This window comes from Triturus cristatus, chromosome 9, assembly GCF_964204655.1.
Source record: "Triturus cristatus chromosome 9, aTriCri1.1, whole genome shotgun sequence".
Classification (NCBI taxonomy): domain Eukaryota; kingdom Metazoa; phylum Chordata; class Amphibia; order Caudata; family Salamandridae; genus Triturus; species Triturus cristatus.
Genome location: NC_140592.1, coordinates 742,126,782 through 742,142,088, shown reverse-complemented (window position 1 = coordinate 742,142,088; position 15,307 = coordinate 742,126,782). Strand labels below are relative to the sequence as shown.

The 15,307-nt window shown below is 45.7% G+C and overlaps 1 protein-coding gene across 3 annotated transcripts in view; it reads left to right on the top strand.

Moving 5' to 3' along the window:
• RCOR2 (REST corepressor 2) overlaps positions 1–15,307 on the top strand; it is a 224,197-nt gene that overhangs the window by 157,301 nt on the left and 51,589 nt on the right. For all 3 annotated transcript variants that reach the window (XM_085626014.1, XM_085626013.1, XM_085626015.1), the window contains one exon: positions 7,627–7,684. In XM_085626014.1, coding sequence (XP_085482140.1) covers positions 7,627–7,684 — 58 coding nt within the window. The remainder of the gene's footprint in view (positions 1–7,626; positions 7,685–15,307) is intronic.

Genomic DNA, 15,307 nt, shown 5'->3' with positions numbered 1-15,307 from the left:
CCAAAAATGATGGTCCGTCACCTCTGACTAATGAGTGTTCACTATAGAATTGGTATTGATTTGAGCAGCTCAAGAAGCCACCCAAAATACCGCCAAGGGTAAAGACTCGCTCAGAGAAGGAGTTACTTCATCAGTTATTGGAAATAAGAGTACTACTCCAATGAAGGGTGATATAAAGGGTCCACAAAAACAAACTCAAATAAGGGGGGAGGAGGGGGGGGGGGGGGTTTCACAGGTCATTTTGTTGAACCAAAGCCAAATAAGTTGTTATGGCCAATGTTAGACCTGAGCCAACTAAACAAGTGGATAAGAACTCCGCATTTCAAGATGACAACACTACAGGATGTCCTACTTCAGCGCTGAAAAGAGTGGAGGGACTACATGACCATGGAAGACCTCAAAAATGCTTACTTACACATACCAATGATTCACAAGCATAAGAAGTACCTCCAATTTGTTGTGGGCAAGGTACATTATCAGTTAAAAGTGTCACCTTTAGGCATAAACAATGCACCAAGGGTTTTAACGAAGTGCGTCGCTGTTGTGGCCTCAGGAGGTAGGGGGATACACATATACCTCTATCTAGATGACTGTCTGTTGAAGGCGAGCTTGCAACACCCATTCCTAACACCAAACTTTAGCTATGCTTGATCCAGGAATGGTTGCAGAACAAATGGCCACAAGCTACAGACAGTTGGCTGATCTAGTGGTTGTCCTAGAGAGGGTTCAGAGAGAGAAAATGGTGGTACACAAGGCACATTACTGTATGGAGACTCTTTAGATTGCCAACTCTTACTGTGACCATCAACACAGATGTATCCCATACTGGAATGATTTTCAAGTATGGGAAGTCTCAAGGTCGGGGTCTGTAGAGCCCAAGGGGGGCAGTAAAGCACATAAATATGTTGGAACTCCCTTTTTCTTGTGTCCTTTTGATAGTCATCCTCCAGCGCTTTCTCCACTGTCCCCATTCTTCTTTTCAGTGACGATTAATGGGAAAAAAGCAATATACTACTGCTGACTGTCTACCTAGATCTCTATGCCATAGAGGGCCAACAGAATCTTCGCCGCTGGCACAATTCTGTCTGCCTACTGGCCCATATGATTGGGAGCATTGGGGCCAAATGCAGGAGTTGCTTCAACACCTGCCGCCATTTTCTAACGCAACTATACGTTACATCCTCAGTGCAGCGGCTACCACAGCCAAGGGTCGGTCAATACAAGTATCCTCATTTGGCAACTTATATGACTCTGTATCTCTGGTTTAAACCTGAGGTGCACCCGCACCTACGTTATCTCTGATATGATGGGGAACATGTATTCTGGCCACAGGTCGAGTAAATGTTAGAAACCTTTAACAAGCATTTGCAATGCAATTGGTCTCGCATTTACGAGAGTTTGAGCTATTGGCATTGTAAATGACAATGCTTTTTATTTATGTGCTGTTTTTAAAACCGATAAATAAAAAGCATTGTCATTTACAATGCCAATAGCTTCCTATTGCATTGCAAATGCTTGCTATAAATGTTTTTTTTTTAAGTGTAAGGAGAGAGCGTGTCCTGCCTGCAACAGCTGGCAGGACAGAGCTATTTGAGAATATAGTGCTCGGAGGCTGTAATTAAAGCCTACCGAGAAATAACCCTTTAACGGGGGTGTCGCCATAGGAGGTTACAAAATGAGACAATGCGGTACTTAGGAGGGACTACTAAGCTTTTTGACCAATGAACAGCCACTGTTTACAGTGGACCATGACACAGACCAATGAAAAATATGGGCAGAGAGTGGGCGAAGCTTCAAGTCCCTACCTCAATACAGCATGCCTCGCAGAGCAGCACATGCACTGCCCAGGCTCAAACTAAAAAGGATACAGATATAGAAACAATGTTATTTTTGCATTTGTCACCCCAAGTGGGATGGGTATGCCCGACTTGGGTCCCGTGTTTGCCATGCCACTGGACTCAAGCTATCCTGGCAGATGAGGGGTGATACCCCAAAACTGTTCCTAGGATGCTTGTTTCAGGTCCAGGGAGGACCTGGTCTGGCGGTTAGGGATGGACTATTCCCATGAGAAGCAGGGCCATGAATTATTTGCATATGGTTAGGTCCAAACTGGAATGGCATGGTGAGCCAAAAAAACGGTGGATTTAGGCCCAGATCTCTGACTGGGGGCGAGTGTTTGACATGGTTCAGCATTCGTCTAGCAACTGTTCTTTTTGCATCTGTATGGAATGTCAACATAGTCATCACAGATTTCATGGTTCCTTCTCTTAAGCCAAAGCATTCCTGCGTCTTCAGTTCTTCTACTGGAAGGTTACCTTTTTAGAGGCTCTAACCACACTCCGATGTATTAGTGAACTACATGCATTCACATTACAAGAACCCTCTATCTAGGTATGCAACGACAGAGTAGTACTATGGACCACCCCAACGGTTCTGCCAAAGGTAATTTTCCCCTTACATCTCAACGAGCGCATAGAATTCCCGGTTTTTTTTCCACAACCACAGTCAGTAGCAGAGAGCACTCCATAATTCAGACTTCAAGAGGGCTCTCTTTCACTACATTGATAGCAACCAACCCCTTTTCATAAGGCAGAGCAGCTGTTTGTAGCCTTTAGCCAATATTAACCCTCAGAGAGGTCGGCCTATTTCAGAAGCAGGAATTGCTAGATGGATAGTCAACTGCATCCAGACCTGCCAACTTGAAGTCAAGTGAGTTCTTCCTGTACCTCCCAGGAAGCATACCACATGAAATGCTGCTTTAAAGGTCTGCTGATATCTCTTAGGCAGTTGGTCAACTCCACACATGTTGAGCTAACAGTACTGTGAATATGTTCATGCTAGACAGCACAATTTAGTTAGCTAGAAGAAATACCCAAGGACCCCTTTTCAGACATCTACTCTGCCAACATGCTAGCCACAGCTTAAACGGAGGGATTGCTTTACAGCCTATGCAGAAGATGTGTATTTGCAGCAACACATGCTACAAATGGAAAATTTTACTCACCCTGTAAGCATCTATTCATACCATGTAGTGCTGTAGATCACTGCATCCACTGTATACCCCACACGTGTGGCTCTGGCTGAAGAACTTTCTTTCACATCTATACCTAATTCTCTAGAAATGCCCATGGCACCATTTCCTTCTACTAATCCATACCACTCTCCCCCACTGGGCAAAAAAAAATCCAACAAAGGAGTTGGTGCTCATGTGCAATGCCAGCATAACGGGGAGTCACCATATATCTCATGACTCAAAAGGCTTCTTCAAAGAAAAACAAGTTACAAACGTCTGAGCCCAACACTAGGTTGCAGGAGTATACAGAGCATGTGAATCTACAGCACTAAATGCTGCAGGGTGAGTAACATTTTCCATCCGGCTATCGGCATTCTTCTAACAGCCAAGGACACATGCTGAAAGAGCCTTGCACCCACTAGACATCCAGGCGGCGATCATGTACTACTTTCAGGAAGCAAAGCCTGTATTCTTTATTTCTTTTGCATCAGCAGGCAAAGGGATGCCAGTGCCCAAGGGGACCATTGCACGATGGATAGTACACCCAATTCAGACGGCATACATGAAGGCAGTAGTGACACTAGAGGAGAAACTATGGGCATACTCCATGACAGAGAGCAGCCCTAGCTTCCTGGTCATTGTCTCCATCTGCATATGTATGCAGCTACGTGGTCAACCATACAAATATTCCCATAGTATTACTGTGTAGACATTTAACTCCGTAAAGAAGCTCAGTGGGACAGAAGTTGCAGAAACCCCTTTTTGTAACCACAACTTAATTTCAACCCAAGCTCCTGAAGGAGACCAATACTGCTACAAAATCAATGCAAAGCATGTGACTCCAGGAAAGATTTATGCTGCAATCCGAAATGGATACTGTAAGGAAAGGCCCCGTTTTTGTATGGTCACCGCCAGGTTTTTGTATTTAATGCTGCTGCTTTTTCAACTCTTAGTGCACTGAGGCCTGCTAGCCTGTGCACCTGTCCTTAAACAGGTATGTCAAATTGTCTCATGCCCAATTGGCTAAGCTAACTTACCTGTATGTTCCTAGTAAATGGTACCCAGCACATGTAAGTTGGAGGGCCACCCAGGGATTTTAGCACTGGCTGTGCCACCCTGGGTGTGACACGAGTAATATAAGGCTGCTAGCCTGACTTAAAGCCAGACTTCCCCATGGTATATGTGTCAGTCACTCTTATGGCAGGCCTATTGAGTCCCAAGGCAGGGTGCAAAATATCTCGCGGGCAAACATATAATTTTACATGTTCTGATAGTAAAAATGTGAAACTGTTGTTTTTACTGTGGAAAGGCTTGGTCACCAAATTGGCGAGAATAGGGTTACATGCTGACCCCTCAGCTGTTCTAATGCTGGACTGGTGTGACCAAAGTGGGCCATCCAAGTATCAAACCACTCGCTACATTAAACCTGACTTGATTCTCAGGTCGAAATTACTGTAAAAAGTTGGAGAGTGCAACTTTAGCAAAGTTGCCACTTTGTTGCCTTTTAGATCCCTGTGCCCATACCTATTGCACAAGGGTTCCTGTCTTCAAGACAGTTTTCTGCCTTCCTGGGGAGGCATGCTAATGAATCCCAGGAAAGGATACAAAAGGGGCCTGGGAAGGAGGTGTCACCTCCCACCTGCATGAAAGCACACAGATGTTGGCCCAAAAGGTGAGCTTCAAAGGAGAAGCCACCTTTGAAGGGCAAACTTGGGAGAGGGGCTGCTCCATTTTTCAGGAAGATGTGCTGGCACTAGGGACAGGAGCAGGAAACAATTTGCCAAACCTGTTTTCCAGGGGCATGTAGCCCCCTTGGTAGCCACTCTTCTGGGTTGGGCTAGGGTGCTCTACATGCCAGAAGAGGGGTTCTGCCATACCGGAAGTGGGCAAAATGGTGCATCTTGTGGTTCCCAGATGCCACACTTTGCAGGAAGTGGGAACCTGGAAGCCTATTGGCCACCATTCACATCCTGCCGTGAGGGCATTTTCTGAGCATACGTAGGGTACCCCAAATTCAGATATCGACTGGACTGGAAGAAGGAATGAGGAAGGGCTGCCCTGCTTCACCGTGGAACTGGCAAGGAGAAGCTGCACCGCTGTGGACTGCACATGGTGGCTAGCACAAGAGAGGGACTGTACCTGCCATGTCCTGCTCAAGCAAAAGTCATCTCCAAAGACCCTAAGCCAAGACTTCTTTGGTGACTGCAGTACTGGGCAACTGGTAGTTCAGTGGCGATTTGACTTCTACCAGCACCTAGAGGACTTTGAGGCACATCGACCTGTGACCAGGATAACCTAACACCTCTGTGGACCACAGAGTAGTCTCAGCAAGACCCCCGTCGACTGCATTTCATCCACAGGATCCTTGCGCATCTTTAGCATTGTTCTTCTCTTGCATTGGGTCCACTTCCATTGGAAAGTCCTTCCAAGGATAAAAGTGCCTGGAACTGACTGAAGACTGCTTCACCTGCTGAGGTAACTTTTTCTGAGGACCTTGCTTGGCTCCCTACTGGAATTGGTTCCTAAAGTGACCACATTAAAACTAGTCCAAACTTCTTAATAAATACGTTTTGGTTGAGTGAAATGCTTTGACTTACTATATCTTGTAAACTTTTATATTTCTAGAACCCATAGGTAGATCTTTTTCGTTGTGGTGTCTAAAAATACATAAAAATACAGTCTTGTCAATTTCTGTTTCAATTTATTTTGGTGCTGTTTAAATGCTTTACATTGGTTCCTTTGTGTAAGCCTTGCTACTCGGAGCCAAAGCTACACAGGGTTGAGCAGAAGGTTTGAATTACAAAACCCAAGGGTTCTAAAGCAGTTGGTGAGTTTATTACAGGGTTAAGTCGCACAACCCCACCATATAATCAGGGCCACTGGAATTATGAGATTGTGCGGCCACAGCGGTTTTTGCATAATTATAAATTTGTCACAATAGCCACACAATCCATCAACTGCTGCATAATCTGCAGATTATACAAAATAATGGTTTCCAGCTCAAACCGTTCAAAAGTTACTAAAAACACAGCAGCACATGTTGCCACACAGTGGAAGGCATTTTGCAAAGGTTGACTGATCCCCTTTCTGTTGCCTATTGCTATAGTTAGGCATTAAACTGGTACTAATGAGGTGCACCCAATGTCCAGACAGTGTTAACAAGTGTAAAAAGTGCAACGTAATGTAGAAATACTATTAAAAATGGTGCTGCATAATTTACTCAACCCTGCCCCATAATTTGACCCTTTCCTGCTGCATAATTCCAGCAGCCTTGCATATAATACACCCCATCTCCTCACTGTTAATTATCTGTAGGAGTAGTTTTAAAGCTTGAAGAATTTTCTGGATTCACATTCGACAGTCCCGCCTCCCCAGAAATGGAAGCTGTGCTAACAGTGGAAGGAAGCAACATAGAGCTATGGAATTGCAAGTAGCCAATAGAAGAAAAAGAAAAATGAATCTGAAGATCGCGATGACACATAGGAAAACGTCATTTGCGCAATTCTGATGTCACAAGAGGGCAGGCACGCCACCAAATGGTGGTGGTGATGCCCACAACAAAGAAATTACAATTCTAGATCCAACCACTAGATTGTGGAATGATGCACAGCATGTGAATCCAGAAAATCCTTTAAGCTGCAGAACTACTCCTATGGGTAAGTAAGCATATAGCTCCAGGCTGGATGAGTTGCTTGCTGCTGCAGGAGTGAATAATGGGTCTGGATCTGTAAGCATTCTGTGGTGCGTACGAAAAATATTGTTCTAAAATGATTTTGTTTTCAAATATTGAAGAAAGGAATTCCTCGGTTGTAATCGACAATACACTTCTGCTAACAATTGATATAATACTTTGAGCATGAGCAGTTCTTTCTGAGGGAGTCAATTGTTAACATTCAATATTTCTCAGATGCAGAACTACATTGGGATTTGAATTGTGCCAATTGCTGTGAGATGGGTGCTGAAACTGCTGCAGTTTCTCAGGAGAAACGCAGTTTCATGTCTGGGATAGTTTGAATGCTTAACAAGCAACCTCCTGATGAAGAGCTACATAACCTTCAAATGACTTGAAGTTTATAAGAGTACCGATTGTTAATAAAATGAAATGTAGATTATCATATTAAAATGTTATATTCTTCAATCTGTAAATATACGTATAATTTTAGAGCTGCAAGTTAGTTTGCACTAAAGAAGGTTCCATCTGGTTTAGATAAGCTCTGGGCCCTCCATTAATTAGTGCTTTTTCCTTAACCAGGGAGACTCACTTAACAGTTTCAAGAAAATGAACATAAACAATTTGTGTGCACCACCATTTTACCTAGAGTTTAGGCAAGAGGTTGGACCTCATAAGTGAAGGATAGTTGACCCTGGTCACCACAGTAAAATAATAAAAAAACAGACCCAACATAGAAGACCACTTCTCTGGCTAACTAGGCTGTAATGGTGGTGCCTAGGGCCATCTCACTGCCTTTGTGGTAGGCATACTGCTGCCACATCTCAATATGATCAACTTTGTTGCTCTTACCTTGATGGGTGAGCCCCAGTTTTCCCTTTGTAACAGTTTTGAAGTATCTTATATAGCAGGTGGTTCAATACATGCTTTGTTTCTCTTCCAGAACAATGTCAAGGTAATTTCACGGTGGACCACAGAGGAGCAGTTGTTAGCCGTGCAAGGTGAGCGTTTGTCCTCGAACTGTTGTTGGGGCAAAGATCATATCACTGGTAGATATAAGAACACTATGCTGATTTATAGTTTGGTGGACAGGATACTTCATCACAAACATGGCGGCTATCCCATTGATCTTATTAGAAGTGCCATAGGATATAATGCACTTGTAATAATGCGGACGTGATGACGGTCGCGTTTCTAATATCCTGTCCACCAAACTCTAAATCTAGGTTTGAATACTGGCAGACAGAAATGGAGGCTGACCATTCTGAAGATTTTAGCAGAAGCCACACAGAATCTTGCATTTACAAACACCACACAGGAGGAAATATTTTTGCTTTGTGTTTTGATGGTTTATTGTTTATATATGTAACATATAATGGGGTGTGCATCTGATGGTGAGAAGAGTCCTGCATGGCTTTCTCCAGGGAAGCCCACTTTTACTGTAAAGAATCTCATGCTTTTTAGAGAAGACCAACTATGGTTTCTGTGCCTGTAGCTTCATACAAAAAAGCCTGCAAATTGCTGAGACATAGGCCTTACTTTGGCTGGTAGAGTGGCCTTCTAACGACTGTGGGTCCCTGTAGCTTGAAGGCCTTAATGTGAAAGTTTGGTTGTTTAGTAGAAGAGAGTGGACCAAGACCATGGGGATCCTATCGACAGATGCGATATTAATATGGAGAAAAAAACTAATATCCTTATTTTGAGTACTGCGTTAGGGTCTGGCATAAAAACTGCATGCGAAAGTGTTTTACAGCATGAATCTTTTTTTCTGGATTCGCATAGTTTGTAGTATTCTGCCATCTAGTGGTTTGGTGTGTAAATGTCCTTTTCCCTTCCCCCTCCTTTGGGCATCGACCAGTAGGTGGGCAGTGCCGTCCAACAATGAGATCAGACGTGCTCACTCAATGCCCAAGTGCGTGGTCACCATATCCAGATTATTTGTTCCCCTTTACTTTTCTTGACGATCTGTACGGTTATTGGTTTAAGGTATTAATTGCTCATCCTTTTGGTCTAACCAAATCTTTGAGGCGGTGGAAAAGTCTCTTGAATTCTTCTTTTTTTTTTTTTTTTTTTTTTTTTTTTTTTCTTCCTCAATTCACTGCTGTGCACAGATACCTTGGCTGAATTGCCTTCATTTGGGAGACTGGGTTGAAGCTGTGGTTTCAGACTTTTTTTTAAGTATGTCCCACCTGAGCCTCTGTATTACCATGCATGCCCATGCAGAAGTGTTTTGTGAAGATGTGCATTTATGATCTTGTTATGGACATACGCATCAAAAAATGTAAGTTAAAACTATCTCAATACAGACCCACATACCTTATTTATGCTTTAAAAAGAATGCTCCATAAACAAAATGATATTAAAACAAAGCCATTCATTAAATATTGTTTGAGGGAATTGCTTTGAAAGCTAGTGTAATCCCCCTTTCCTGGTAAAGTGTGTTTGGTGTGCTGTCCAACGTTTTCACCACTAGATTGTTGCAAATAGGGACCATTCCGGACCCGACCACTAGATGGCAGAATAATGCACAGCATGTCAATCTAAAAAAGTCTTCAAGCTCCAAAACACTGTCCCACAGACACATCATACCAGGAGGTAGTACAAGAGGCGGCCCAACACCATAAAGGTATCCATGTAGTTCAGGAGGAGAATTACTTCTTAGTCCAGACCCTATTTAAGACAGAGTTTAAGATCTAATAGTTACCCATGTTAAAGGGCAAGCTAAAACCAGATACAGAGCCCTTTAAGTACCTGGTCAAAGCCAGAGTGGTAACCGCAAGTTTAGAGCAAACGCATAAGGCCTCACCTTCTGACTCTGTATACATCAGGAGGCATGTTGAACCGAACTCCTTAGCCATCCAATCTGCAAGTAAGCGTGCAAACTCTCAGGCGGTGCCCTGCCACCTGACAAGGAGAGTAAAAAGCTGAAAGCAGCAGTCAAGAGTGTAGCCACAAAGACAGCCAACCAGTGGCCCATTGCCAATTTTTGTTGGTCTACTGGGAAGATATGATAGAGCTCATTGGGACTAAATTCCGGGGGGCGGGGGGTGCTTCAAACCACTAGTCAAAGGATGTCGTTTTGTAGACAGCAGTGCCCTGCAGATTCTGAGACCACTTTCCCAGATGCAAGCCCTTACCAAAAGGCAACAGCAACCCTGTAGCCTTAAATGTCTATAGGTTATGCACAAGTGTGGGGTAACGAGGTCACAATAACAAAGGAAGAGCCAAAGGAGGTTCCGGTAAGAGCGCCTCCACCTCTGCCAAACATTGACTACCTACAACTCCCACCCAACAACAACACCTATGAGGGAATCTAAGATTTCTTGCTGAAAAACAGTTCAACACAGGTACTGTCGAGAGTTTAACTCATGCCCTCCTAACATATCACCTCACGTTTCAGTGAGGACAACATACGCCTTCCTACAAAAGGGGCCATCAAACCTGTCCCTCACAGTACCAAGAGACTGGTGTTTACTTCCTGTACTTTTTAATCACCAAAAAGGATGGGTTCCTCAGACCAATTCTTGATTTCAGACCTCTCAATCAATACATAGTGTGAGAACAATTCCAATGGTAACCCTTCAGGACCTCATACCTCTGCTGCAGGAAGGAGACGACATGGCAGCATTCGACCAGAAGGATGCATATTTCTACATCCACCCAGCCGACCAATGCGTTGGTCACAGCACATTTAATAAGAGGGGAAGTCACGCTTGCTCCATTTGTACGATTGGCTGATCAAGATATCAAGCGAGCGACAATGAATCGCTCACTTGCAAACCGTTATAGCTCTACTACACTCTTTAGGTTTTACCAACAGCGTCACCAAGTCGCATCTCGTCTCCCTGCAGATTCAACCCTATCTAGGATCAACTCTTAATTTGGTTACAGGCAAGTTCTACCCTAGTTTACAAAGAGTCATGACTTGCTAACAGCTTGACCCTCCTTTTCAGCCAAATTGTCATCTACCAGTTACAGCAGTTATGCAACTCCTCCCCATCATGGCCTCCTGTATCACCATAGTGCCCCATGGCAGGCCTCACATGTGTCCGTTTCAACAGTGCCTTACAGTACAGGGGTCCGAAGCCGTGGGTTAGGTGGAGAATCAAGTGGTGGTAAACGCAAGTGTTCATCGCTGTCTGCAGTGATTGAACAGCAAGAACCTGTTGCAGGACAGACTTTTTAAAGACCCTTTACAGGTCACCATCACCACGGACGCATCACAAGCAGGATGGTGAGCAAATCTAAATCTATTAGCAGTACAAGTGCTGCGGATCCCGCAACAGAAGGGTTACCACATCAACTATCTCAAACTCCTAGCAATCCAGCTAGCCTTCAAAGCCTTCCTTCCTCAGCTACAAGGCAAGGTAGTACTAGTCCGAGCGAGCAAGATGGCACATACTCTCTCTGCCTTTCAACCTTCAAACACTGGGAAAGTCCAGAGATCTGTTTACTACCCCAAAGAACGCAAAATGCCCAAACCTTGCCGCCAGGTTCCCATAGTCTATGGGCAACGCACTAGGGATGAACTGATCAAGTATGTGCTTCCGCTTTTCTGCCACTCCTTCCACTTGAGGTGTGGAAGATGTGTCAAAAATGCAGACACTCATCCCTGTAGCCCCCATCAGGGCCAGATAGCCCTGGTACTCCACTCTTCTACAAATGTCCATCAGTCCCCAGGAGAAGCTCCTCAACAGTGCGGACCTTCTCACTAAAAACAAGGGACAGATCCGACATCCAGACCCCAAACAGCTCAACCTAGCTATCTGGCACCTGAGATGATACCGTCGCCTTCCACGGGAGTGCACTGATATGTTCAAGGAAGCACACAGACCAACTACTCTAGCTTGCTATGCAGCAAAATAGAAGAGATTGGACTGCGACTGTACCCCAAAGCACATAGATCGACTGAACCATGAAGTTCAGGACATCATATGCTGCCTCCTCCATCATTTACAACAATCCTCCTTCATCTACAACACTTCTGGTTAGTATACACCTCTATTAGACTCCATTTAGCCACCATAGCTGCTTCCATGCAGAACAGGCAACACTCTTCCTTGCTCTGTATAGCTGTCATCAAGGCTTTCATGGAGAGTCATTCCCCCCCAATGGTGCCACCAGACCCTCAATGGAACCTGAGCGTAGTCCTCTCCAGACTCATGGGCCTCCCTTTTGAGCTAATGCATTCCGGCCACTTGCAGTTTCGCTCATTGAAGTTTGCATTCTTATACTTTTCAATAGGCGGTCAACGTCGCTCCATTAAATCGTAGCACTGCAATATTGGGGTCAAGAATCTGAAGGCAAGGCCTTCATAAGATAAATAAGATGCAGCATCGTCAATTACGAAAAGAAACGAGCTGGAAAAAACGTATAACAGATGCAGAAAGATGACTGACCACTGAAAGTTTGCTTAATATGACACCTTGTTGGGGCACAAACATGGTTTGTTTATAGATGATACAAACTCACTGCACTGACCTTAAGTTGGTGGTATTGATGAAGGCCCAGATGTTTAGTGGGAGGAGGGGCTGCTGGTGTTAATTATGGGACCTGGATTATTCCACTCTTGATCTGAATTCCAGCACACAGAATACTCCCTACCACATAATAAATATATGGAAAACCAATTGTATTGGTGCTTAAAGATAAAGTACAAGAACAGGAGCTCTCGGAAAAGAGAGATAAAGTGGGGTGGGTGCTGAAGTACATTATGGAGAGATTAGACAACGTAAACATGCTGGCAACATCTTCAAGCTCTGAATAGCTTTGAATCGAAAAAATAAATGACGTGAAAAGAATAACCAAGGTATTGACAACTTTATATTAAGCTATTCCATATTACGAACATGAGAACAAAATCTAGCACTTGATAAGATTTAGGCTGCAGCAGAGGCAGTAATGTTGTATGAAATGCAACTTGAGGCTAAACATAAAATTGGAAAAGAATAAAAGCTTGTTTTTCACACAAATCTATTTAAAGCCTATGCAGGCATAAAGAGGAGTGGTGCACTTACATCACACTGTAAGAATGCTCTTCGAACATACTGATAATAAGAGGGACAGAAAGTGGGCATCTATATCCTACTGGTTAAAAATTGATTCAGATGCCCCTTCAAGGAAGGACAAGCAGTGAACAGATGCACTTCTGTAGTGGGGGATCTCTGTGTATAGTCATAATCTATGAATAGTCCCGCCCATGTGCGGGGACCCCGGAGCAATCAAAATATCTCTTAAGCTGTCCTGCATTTGCAAACCTGCAACGACACTTAAGAGACAGACAAAATAATATAGCCTAATAACAATATGGCTGCACTGGCCAGCACTTCATCTGAAGTGAACACAAAAGTCAAAATAAAGTTTAAATGTCATTTTTATTCACATCTGACATGTTCCTTTATTGTATCACACTCCCTTCACCAAAATCCCTTTAAACAATAGAGAGGAAGGGGTGGACAGACAAGCCCTATAGGCTGTCATTATGTGTCTGCTAAAAGGATACCGTGCCTTTAAGGAACTCTCCAGAGACCCCCGGTATCCCAGGATGCACAGCCAAAGCAAGTTACTTTCAGTTTTTCTTTCCGGCTCCTGCTAGCAGGACCCAGGAGCATTGAGCTCTACCCTTTTGGGTGGTTTTTTTGACTAAAATTGTTTTTTTTTTTATGATAAAAGTTTGTTCATTCGACGTCTAGAGCCTTTCTCTGCTGCATTGGTGCAGTTTGACCCACTCTATTTTAATTAACATGGCTTTATTTGATAAATGCCCTGAGTGTGGGAGGAAAATGGCCAAGACGGACCCACATGATGTCTGTATTCTCTGCTTATCTTCACATGTCCCTGCTACAGGTGACATCTGCAAGACCTTCTCCAAGAGGACCCTGAGAGACAGAGAGAAGATTCGCCTTCAGGGACGGGAGAAGCAGAGAACAGGTGGGACTTCTGGGCATGGAGGATCTCCTTCCCCATCCTCTGCCCATGCTTCAGCCATTGGAGAGACCTCCGGGCGGAAAAAGGAGCAGAAACGACACCTACCGGCTGGAAGATCGCGTTCGACGTCGAAGGCGACGACGGCGAGAGGTAAAGCACCGGTGTGTTCGCCGTCGATCCAGGACTCGGGATCTCGGCGTGTTCGACGTCGAGAGAGGGGCCGGCGAGACCTAGGACTAGGTCGCCGTCGAGGACTTCACAGTCGACGTCGACACACCATCGACGTCGTACTGAGCCCCACAGACAGCGCCGCTCGCCGTCGAGGCGAACCCGCTCGTCTCCTTCGCCGTCGGCTCATAGATCGCCGACGACATCGATGCCGAGACACCGGCGAAGGCTGTCGAGACGAAGGAGATCGCCGTCGAGACAAAGGAGATCGCCGTCGAGACGAAGGAGATCGCCGTCGAGACGAAGGAGATCGCCGTCGGTACGAAGGAGATCGCCGTCGAGGCGAAGGAGATCGCAGTCAAGGCGACATCGCTCACCGTCGACGTCGAGAGGCTCTCAGTCGAGACGAAGGCGCTCAACGTCGAGGAAAGACACGGCGGCGTCGAGGGGTTCGACGTCGGGAGTCCGCCGTTCGACGGCGAAAGGACACCGTTCGATGTCGAGGGGACGCTGTTTGCGTTCCACGGCGAGGAGAAGCCGTACGAGGTCGACGCACAGTTCGACATCGAGGACGAGTTCATCTGGTAACACTTCTTCAGTGATTACGATATCCAGTCGTGGATCTAGGAGAGGAGGACGCTCTCCCTCGTTCACTTCAGCCTATTCACGGGATAGACCCACAAAGAAGAGAAGGGTGGACGGAAGTCCGGACAGAGCTAGTCCGGGTTCTCCTGCAAGGAGTGATGGACAGAGAGAGTCTCCAATGGACGCCCTGCCGCTGCCTCTACCACGGCCGCAACCTCAGCCTGCACCGCAGCCTCTCCCTCAGCCGCTGCCTCAGAAGCCTCCTACGCCTCCTCCTCCTCCTCCTCCACCTGATCCCCGGCCCCCAGTGGCGCCTCCTAAGCGACCTACGCCACCTCCGCTACCACCGCCTCCGGTGCCACAGCTCCCGCCTTCTCCTCGGCTACCAGTGGCTTCTAAGACCCCACGCAGACTGAGATCATGCTCTAGATCTCGCCGGAGGTCACGGAGCAGACCCAGATCGTCCACTCACACAAGGCATGGACGACGGAGGTATAGATCTCGATCCAGAGGCACGAGGTATACGGACTCTTCTGGCACTGGACGGCTTTCCCCCACGTTATCGGAAACACCGTCTACTAGAATCTCGCCAGTGGATGATATTGCCACTTTCCAGGATGTACTGATGAGAGGGGCGGCAAAATTGGGAATCTCAGTGACAGTACCAGTTCCCACTACCTCTGTGATATTCGAGACATTGCACAAGGCGCATCTATCACGCCCCCTCCTCCCTTTGGTTCCAGGTCTGGAGGAACCAGCCATGGAGGTCTTCTTGACACCAGCCGTGGTGAAGTCTGCTCCCTCAAGGTTGCAGAAGAAGTACAGGGCCCCTGATTCGGACCCGGCGTTCCTCAGGGTGGACCCTCCCCCGGACTCTGTCATTGTGGTTGCGGCTAGGAAACAACACTCCACAACGCCCTCTTCAACAGCTCCTCCGGATAAGG